The 9,636-nt window shown below is 38.6% G+C and overlaps 3 protein-coding genes across 3 annotated transcripts; all 3 read left to right on the top strand.

Moving 5' to 3' along the window:
* The first annotated feature begins 223 nt into the window (after positions 1-223).
* On the top strand, positions 224-3,379 carry LOC131674134 (cytochrome P450 4c3-like). The gene is made up of 9 exons (XM_058952656.1): positions 224-922; positions 1,005-1,114; positions 1,207-1,297; positions 1,370-1,634; positions 1,704-1,830; positions 2,037-2,112; positions 2,202-2,314; positions 2,380-2,617; positions 2,691-3,379. The coding sequence occupies exons 1-9, from the start codon at positions 754-756 to the stop codon at positions 3,038-3,040; spliced, it is 1,539 nt and encodes a 512-aa protein (XP_058808639.1). The 5' UTR covers positions 224-753; the 3' UTR covers positions 3,041-3,379.
* A 779-nt stretch (positions 3,380-4,158) lies between these two features.
* Positions 4,159-7,414, top strand: LOC131674113 (ras-related protein Rab-40C). Its single transcript, XM_058952630.1, has 5 exons — positions 4,159-4,361; positions 4,445-4,924; positions 5,012-5,205; positions 5,501-5,723; positions 5,802-7,414. Exons 2-5 carry the CDS (start codon positions 4,717-4,719, stop codon positions 6,128-6,130), a joined length of 954 nt encoding a protein of 317 aa, XP_058808613.1. The 5' UTR covers positions 4,159-4,361; positions 4,445-4,716; the 3' UTR covers positions 6,131-7,414.
* A 213-nt stretch (positions 7,415-7,627) lies between these two features.
* On the top strand, positions 7,628-9,584 carry LOC131674126 (coiled-coil domain-containing protein 112-like). Its single transcript, XM_058952643.1, has 6 exons — positions 7,628-7,794; positions 7,859-7,959; positions 8,020-8,304; positions 8,507-9,128; positions 9,235-9,447; positions 9,521-9,584. Exons 1-6 carry the CDS (start codon positions 7,628-7,630, stop codon positions 9,582-9,584), a joined length of 1,452 nt encoding a protein of 483 aa, XP_058808626.1.
* Positions 9,585-9,636: the final 52 nt, after the last annotated feature.

Here is a 9,636-nt window from a genome sequence, read left to right as displayed (position 1 = left end):
TGTAAAGCATAGTTATTTATTAAATTTTACAGTTTGGAATGTAAAAAAGAAAAAGAAAACATAATAGCGGAAGCATTAATCTCTTATGACGTATCCTTTACATAGATACTGTATGTTTCAGTCATGTTTATCGTCAAGTTGTTAACGATAGTAAGCTGTAATTGTTTAAAATTTATCAAAAGTAGAATTTTCCAAAAGCTAACTTTAGTTGCTATACTGCAATTTGAACGCAATTTCACCTTCTTTTGCGGCTGTACATTTGACTTTTGATTGAATGCACGAAACAGCCTGAAACATTATTCAATCGTCTAATATCACAGTGAACTAATCGGCAGTAGCGTTCGAAGCTTTTGACTGCAATAATCGATCGCATTACTGTCATTATGTACAAACAAAAGTTTATGCAAGACGGCAAGGTCAACTTGAGATCGGATGAATTTTACAAGAAAATAAATGTAATTCGTGGACCTTCTGCTGAAAGAGCCAATGTGTGCGCGCGCTGCCGTACACTTCGTTATTGAAAACGTTCACAGATGATTGCGTTTCGAGGAGCAAAAATTTGGATCGTTACCGGCAAATTATTATTTTGGCGCGGTGCACGCATCAGTATTGTTCGCGGCGTTGAACCGAGCGCACGGCCTCTTTCGTCCAACGGCAATATAGTAACGCGATCCGATAAAACGAGCGGTCGGTGCGTCGATAGGGAGCACGAGGCAAGTTGGCCGCCGACGATCCGGAGAATCGAAAGAAATCATGATAATTACGTTAGCAGTCCTTTCGGTAATTTGTACTTTCTTGTTGAAAGCATTGTCCGCGATCTATGCCCACGTCGCGCTTCGGATAAAATGTCTGCGGATACCGGGACCCTGGGGCATCCCGTTTTTATGGTCGATTCTCGGAGTCTCTCTGCGCTCGAAGGATGGTACTTTCTCAGATCTCACCGTAACAGTGAATCTGCTCTGCGATGCGACAAATTCGATTAATGCTTGATTTGTGTGTCCTAGAAATACTACGATCGATACAGCAAATGTCTGACAAGTACAAAAATGGTATGTTCTTAATATGGTACTTTAGCACTGGATATTTACACCTGAAAAAGCCCCATCAAATAGAGGTGATTACTTCTAAAGCCAATTGTTTCTTTTTCGACAAAGTTTTGGCTCGTTCGACGTAGCTTTAAAAAAATTAGAGGCTTTGTTTTTGCAGGTAATATTGAAGAGTCAAACGTTAATAAAAAAAGCCTCGACTTACGCCTACTTGAGCGAGTGGATTGGGAACGGCCTTGTAACGTCGACAGGTAACCGCAATTAAAGGCGCTTCGTGTCAAGTCGCTGATTAAAACCGATCGCGTACATTGTCATCGTTAAAGGTGACATATGGCACAGGCAGCGTCGTCTACTAACGCCAGCTTTTCACTTCGCCGTACTGGACCAATTTTCCGACATTATCGCCGACAAAGTTAAGATATTGAACGATTCTATAAGAGCGCTCGTCGACGAACAACCCGCCAGAGCCGTCAACATCTTTCCCATGGCAATTAAATTCACGTTGGATGCCAGTTGCAGAACCATCATGGGACTGGACTTGGACGTGCAAAGAAAGGGCGACAATGAATACGTTGAGGCGCTGCACCGGTATAAACATTCGCGTTCCCGATTGCAATCTGTCGTGACGGCAATGACAGCACCGCATTACCTTTGCAGTTTTGTCAATTTGACGACCGAGCGATATTTCTCCTTCTGGCTTTGGTCGGATTTTCTGTACGACTTGACTACCCAAGGAAAATCTTATCGGCGCTCTATCAAAACTATGCATGACTTTACTTTCAAGGTGATGAATGGTTGGCTGGTTAATGAAATGAGCGATCGACGTACGTTGCTCTCGTACTGATTCGAGTACTCCTAAAGAGCAAATCAAGCTCGCGCACCCTCGGTGAAATCTGCGAAATATGCTGCTAGCTAATTAAGACGATTCAATTAATTTTTGTCGCCTATCGTTGTGCCATATATTTATTTACGAATCCACATACTTTGCAGGTGATGGACAAAAAGATCAAAATGCGAAAACAGCGAGCAAATGCAAACGGCAAAGGCCAGCCTAGCGAAGATAGCAGTACGCGCTAAGCACAAAATTAATTGAAAAAAAAAAAAAAAAAAAAAACATTCATTATCAGCTGAAAGCAAGATTCACTCTGTTTCCAGGATACAGCGACGTTACACCGTTTCTAGATCGTTTAATCGATTTAAGCGAAACGGGCGATAAGCCTTTGACTTTGCAAGAAGTTCGAGAGCAACTGGACACCTTTATGTTTGCCGTGAGTACGCAACACGACGTATGATTCGAAGCACCGTGGAAAATAATCTGAATTCCCGTTAAAAGTCGCACGACACCACGGGGATAGCCATCAGCTACGCCCTGTTCTGCCTCGCAAACAGTCCCGAGGCGCAAGAGAAAGCTTACAGCGAGATCAGCGAGGTGGTCGGCAGTAGCCACGAGACGCCCACTAAGCAGCAGCTGGCGCGCTTGAAGTACCTCGAAAGAGCGATCAAGGAGTCACTGCGGATATTCCCCAGTGCACCTTTCATAAGTCGAGAGCTGACGCACGACGTCGAAATCGGTAAGGCTCCACTCGCGAGTCGAAGCGCTCGTCGTTCGTTTTTTCACTCGCGTTCGATTTCATTCGACCACAGACGGCATTGTCGTGCCGAGAGGTATCGAGGTGCAAATGCTGATACTGCAAATGCATTGGGATCCTGAAATTTGGAACGATCCTGCCAAGTTCGATCCCGATCGATTTTTGCCCGAGAACAGTGCTGGCAGACACGCTTACTCTTACATTCCTTTCAGCGCTGGTCCGCGAAATTGCATAGGACAGAAGTTCGCAATGTTACTCATGAAAATCGCCCTTGTGTACATTTTGAGGGAATGGATCGTTCATACCGATATTTCTATTGAAGATTTACCGTTGACGACGCAATTCGTACTGGCACCTCCCAATCAGATCTTAAATTTGCGATTTGAACCGAGACACCGGCACTAGTTATATCTTTCATAGGTATGATTGGTGAATATATTAATTGGGTGGGCCATGTCACGTTATGTATAAGGCATACATTTTGAATATTTTTATGTTGAATTTCGTTTTTCATTGGTTCGAGTTTATGTATAATTTATGATGTTTCGTGTTCATTCGTGATTCTTCCAGTAATATTAATTAGATACTTTTTATGAGTCGATGCACGTAATAAAAAATTATTCTACATGCAAATTATATGACGCAAAAATAAACAGTGTAATATGTTGATCAGTTTTTTTTTTATTCTAAAATTAATATTTATAGTGTCCTCTATAAATATGTAACATTAAATAAAATACATAACTAAATAAACTACATATATACATGTTTTTGAATTTTATAAAATATCTTTAGCGAGAATTATATTTATACCGTGCGGTTTTGCAAAATTATTATATGCATAAAGATGTATCTAATCTTTTAAAATATTATATATTATTTATTTAAGTATAAGATTGTTTTGAAAGAAAATTACATCAGTAATTTTTGAAATGAGAAGATTTATAGCGTAAAAAATCAGTGTTTTTGTCTTGACACTCATTTTAAACAAGTATTTTTGTTAAATATGTTGATCAATATAATAAGAAATGAAAAAGAAGATAACACGTGAAGCATGTCTGACGTCATTAGTCAATTAAAAAAATATTAAAGAAAAGTACTTAAGTTTGTAACCTATTATATAAAAGACACCGCGTTGTAGTCATAATTGAAACTCAAACAAAGAAAATTATAGAATTTATAACCGTATAGAAAACTTTCTTGCGATTGATAATTGAATCTGTATAGCATAAAGATAATGCTTTTGAATACCAGAATAAAATTTTGTAAACAGCGCTCCCTTCATGATTAAGCATAGAACTGAAAGTACTGAGACTGACAAAATCACAGTAATCAGGAGTATCAGCACACTACATAACACAGACACAGAACAGAACGAACAACGAAGCGAAGCGAGCGCCGCACATGGTGCGTGGGACATTCTCAATATTATTCTCATATAGATAGACTTGGCACTAGAGAGAGAGAGAGAGAGAGAGAGAGAGAGAGACAGACAGACAGGCAGACAGAGAGAGAGAGAGAGAGAGAGAGACAGACAGACAGACAGACAGAGAGAGACAGAGAAAGAGAGAGTGAGCAGCTGCAGAAACAGAACAACACGGACGAGAGTGTAAAAAAATGTGCATCTTTCGATGCATATTCTTCTGACTAAAAGTGCGTACGTCTGTGTCTGTATATATGTGCGTATTCATGTATCCACGTAAACAAAGTGCTTGCAAATAATAACGTGAGTATAAAGCGCAAGAGAGCGAGAGAGAAAGAGAGCGTGAAAGAAAATTAGTGTTAGCCTGTGTCTTTCTCTCTGTGCAGCGCCATGACATGCAGCAACTCTTGTGCTGTGGGCATTTGATAATCGACTCGTGTATGCTGCTGCTGCGCTAATAAGCCAGTGAAATTGCGGGTAGAAGGACCGGTTACCGCTGTGCTGCTGCCTACACACTTGTCGGTCCTTTTTTTCTTACTTCTCTCGTCCATATCTCTCTCGCTCTCCTCAAGGCCGTTCACTCAGTCTCTGGCGACTCTCTCAAATATACATCGCAGAAAGAGGCTAGCATGCCTCAGGACTGCTGCTGCAGGCTATTATGGCTGCAGGCGAGGATAACGTTGTCAATTCCTCATCCGGCAACAATGCCAACAATAACAATACGGCCAATGCCAAGCCAAGGCAGGAGAAACAATACGACTACCTGCTCAAGTTCCTGCTCGTCGGCGATAGCGATGTAGGCAAGCAGGAGATACTTAGCGGCCTCGAGGATGGTGCCTTTGAGTCTCCCTTCTGTAGTGGTAGTGGTGTGTTTTTTTTTCTTTCATTAAGTGCTTAACGACACTGTTTCATTAATGTTTTCGTTTATCCTAATGTTTTGGTATTTTCTGTAGCTTACAAAACTACTACTATTTTGTTGGATGGAAAGAGGGTCAAGCTACAACTTTGGGACACTTCTGGACAGGGAAGGTTTTGCACTATTATCAGGTCTTACTCCAGAGGAGCGCAAGGAATTTTGCTTGTCTATGACATCACTAACAAATGGTCCTTCGATGGGATTGATAGATGGCTGAAGGAAGTGGAAGAGGTATATTTTTGTAAAGTGAAAGTTTTAATTTTATTAAGAAAATATTTGTAGCATGCAATATTAATATTCCAATCTGAATCTATGAGATTAACATTGTAGTAATTGTAGCATTGTAGCATTGTTAATTTTAAATATTTTTTAACTTTTTTCAAAAGATATTTCAAGTTTATCTTTTTATATTTGGTTAAACAGCTCATTTAAATTATGTAGAAAAATATATGTATTGATCATAAAAGTACATAGAAGTACATAATGCACAAAACTGAAATAATAGTTCATTTCTTATTTGTAACAGCAAGCACCTGGAGTGCCAAAGGTGTTAGTTGGCAACCGCCTACATTTAGCTTTCAAAAGACAAGTGAGTGAGCGAGAAGCTGAGATCTATGCTGCTAAGAATCATATGGTATATTTTGAAGTGTCACCTCTGTGTGATTTCAATATAAGAGAAAGTTTCTCTGAACTCTCTCGCATGGCTCTTCATCGTAACGGAATGGAACGACTGTGGAGGTTCAATAAAGGTACTGTGCTGTTTGTTTAAAGAGTATTAGTTTTTAAGTATGAAAAAATTTTACTAAATGCACAATATTACTTCTTAGTTCTAAGCCTACAAGAGCTGGCCTGCCGTGCAATAGTAGCAAGGACAACAGTTTATGGTATAGAACAGCTGCCTTTGCCAACGTCAATAAAGTCCCACTTGAAATCATATGCCATGACGACGGTACCGCAGCTGCGATCACAGATTCTCTGCGACAATCGTACTCTCACCATAAAGTCCAGGGACTTTAAAAATCGCAAACGTTCGCCTTGGCTACTACACACCAGTCCTAACAGTGCTGGATTCTCGACACCTGGTAACTCGCCGTCCGGAAGTATTAACGATTCTCGCACCAGCTGCGTCGGTCGCAACTCTTGTACTATATCCTGATCGAAACAAGTCTTTACTCGCGTTTGGTCCATGTTTAAGACGCGTGTCGCTTTTGTTTTCTTACGTTAGTACTTTGACCAGGGATTTGTTGTTATTTTTTAACTGTTGAATTGTACAAAAAAGAAATAATGAACAGTAGTTTTGTTGTTAAACATTAGAGTACCAGGGATTGAAGACTATTTTTGTTTCACTTTGCGCTTGCAGACTATATAGAAGTGAGTAAAGAAAGTAGAGACAAAACTCGGTCGAAGTACTGGTGTAGAAAATCCTTCAATAAACGTCCATCTTTTATCTTTCTAGAAATTTATAAATCTTCAATATAATTGATAGAGAGACATTGATTCTGGCAATATATGACTTAATTACGTATGTAAGGACAGAGTAGACCTCTCGTGTGCATGTGTATTCGTTATTTGTGCGCATTAGAATATGTCATCTCTCGTTCATGCAATTGTTAGTTTTCAACAATCGAAGATTAATCTAAAAATTACGCTGTTATGTTTTTATTATATATTTTTCTCTTTCTTGATAAAAAATTTGTTGGGCCAAAAGTCCTTTAGTCGGTTAACGAAAATTTATATGCAATTATCATTACCTGTAACAAATAATGACCGCAGCCAATATCGTAATTTCATATATTCATGCTAAAGCAGTTTTTGGCGAATTAATCTCATTAAAACTTGTAAAATCATATTGTACAAACTAAAATGTCTATATGCCCTATATGTCCTCTCATAATAACTCAATTTTCATCAATAGTAGCGAGCTAGTCATCATTCATCGACCATAGCAATTTTCAAAATAATCTTTTTCTCTCTACTCGCTATAAGCTTCTTATGATTGAGTAAATGAAAATTGTATTTATAAGTAACCATGCGTGTTGAATAAAAGTTGTACAAATTCAAAATACAGGGTTTCGCCTGATTATAGACTTGCAAAATGCAATGGCATCACTACGAGTATTCGATAACAAAGAAATAAGCATTAAAATTGCCGTGAAAACCCAACTGTAAAGAAAAAAATCGCATTGTCATTTGTGTATACGCTAATATAAGAGATGCAATTGCAAAAGAACTAAGATGCCAACAATATTTTTGTACATCTTGTAAAAAGTATTTTATGTTACTTACAAAAAACTACTCGTTGATGTGTATGTGTGAGCGTGTATCGGTGTGGGTGTATACAGAGTATGAATTTTTGTGTAAAACAAAAGTGAGTGTGTCTTTGCTCGTAGACGAATTGTGAAACACTTGTAAATAAAAAAAAAAAAAAAAAAAAGTAATATTTAAGCACAACTCTGGTTTCATTTCGTTTTCAAAATCATATATCCATATAGCGGCTGCACTTTTGGTAAGGCATTGAAAGAGTGACTTGTCATGAGAAAGGTATTTGATTACCATGGTAACAAAATAAACTTGTGTGAAAGTGAGCCATAAGTTTTATTACGCGGTGCTTATTTGTTCTGTCACAAGATGAGAAAAGCGATAAAAACGGAAAATGAGCAATTTTTCGAAGAATACAGAATTTTTGAAACCTTATTTGAAATTAAAACAACAAGAATGCAATATTGAAAAGTCAGTCGAAGCTCTTATGGTAAGTTCTAAGAGTAATCTTCAATATTGGAATACCATTAAACAAGAAGTCAATGCGTCGGAGGATGAGAGGTAATATTAGAGTTACTTTGTTGAAGTTAATATATCGCAATAACGTTGAATTATTGACGTTTAGAAAAAAGTTAGAAGAATCTTTAAAAGAACCCTTAAGACGAATTTACGAGGAGTTGAAAGGCGTGAGAGAAGTGATAAGTCCGGAAAATATTAAAACAATTGGTAATTAAATGTTATCAATTATTGGAATGCCGTTATATTTACCATTATTTGTTTTTTAAGACCTTGAGATGTTTAAGAAGAGGCTTCAAGACTTGTGGAAAAAAATTCAAAACTTTAAGGACACGTGCAAGCCCACAGCAGATTTAGCAGCCGAGCAAGCTACCTTAGAAACCGAATTGAATGTGCTGATGAGAGGAATTCGCAAACACAAAGATTTCAGCAACGTACGCGATCCGGTATATAGAGTTGGGAATAATAAGAAACCGCTGACGAAGAGTGAAAATTGGAGAAAAGACGACGATGACGAACGTGAAGAAGATTTTACATCGCTCGTTGCGAGAACCGGTAAGACAACTCATGGCTCGTAAAAAATTTAACACAATTCGTATTAGTCTTTAGAATATAAATTGTGTAAATTGTTTTGTGCAAGTTATTTTAAGAATTTCCTTGTGCGATTCGATTAATTGGTAAAAAATTAACGTGTCCAAGGCGACTCATTCGAAATCGTCGCGGAAAGAAAAGGTAGAAAAATGGTGTTTCGTAACAGGGCACACCGGCACCTGGACCGAAGACGATCACTTCCTGTTCGTAAAGCTGCGCAAAAGACACAAAAGCATCACATCTCTGGCTCAAGCAATCCAAGCCAAATGTCCAGACTTGAGCAACGAAAGTATAGTGAATCACGATGCCTGGTACCGCACCTATCTGGATCTTCGTGATAAACAACGAAAAGCCGTGCAAGAGTGGCGGAGACGAAAAGAAGCCGAGCGCGTCAAACTGTTGGAGCAGCGTCCGAAGATGATGCGCGTGGAATCGGCACCCGATGTAACAGGCAATTCATCCAGGGAGAATAAGAAAACAAATTTCTCGATGGAACTCGATCGAACCGAGAAGGTCAAAGTTGAAGACAAGAAGGTAGACGTTACGAAAAAGAGGGAAATAGTGAAGCAGTGGAGGGAACAAAGAGATAGGACAAAGATAGCAGAGGAAGAGAGAAGGAAAGATCAACTGAAAGCCAGACAGGACGAGAAGGAGAATAAGTGGAAGGCCAGGGATGCTCAATTAAAGAAGATTCTTGCCGAGATTAAAGAGAAGAAGATTGAAGAAAAGGCTGATAGTAGCGAAAGTACTCCGGCGTTACCAGCGAACCTCATTTTGCAAGCCTACAGGTGGGCAATATTCCTTTCGATAATTCATCTCATCTTCCTGGTATAATTCTCAAGTCATTTGTAATGGGAAGGGCATTCTTCGATCAATTATATATTTTTTGTTTAGAGCAAAGGATCAAGAATTTATAGAGAAGAGGAAAAATATATTACTGTCCAAGAGAAATACCCCAAAACAATGTATACCAGCAATGCAATATAATTTTTCCAAGATTTGCGTATCAACGCTTCTGAACGAGACGAAAGCTTGGCAAGAAAAACAACGAGCATCCGAGCCTCAAGTGACGCGTAGTGTTAATTATATCAAAGATTTGCCTAAAAGGTACATACTAGACAATTCAAAATTTCTTAATATTCTTGTAGTATCAAAGATTATCTGCTATTATGTATTTCAGGACAATGATAACCTGGAAAAGCTACGAGATTCCAGATTCCACGCTGTTTCGCCAAAGATATTGAATAAGTGTACAGTATATTATAGAATAGTCATAGGAACAGGTGATTTAAGGTT

The sequence above is a fragment of the Phymastichus coffea genome, unplaced genomic scaffold, assembly GCF_024137745.1.
Source record: "Phymastichus coffea isolate CEN01 unplaced genomic scaffold, Cenicafe_Pcof_1.1 PCOF00212, whole genome shotgun sequence".
Taxonomy (NCBI): Eukaryota; Metazoa; Arthropoda; class Insecta; order Hymenoptera; family Eulophidae; genus Phymastichus; species Phymastichus coffea.
Note: the sequence above shows the minus strand (reverse complement) of the source record. Positions and strands in the feature narration are given on the sequence as shown.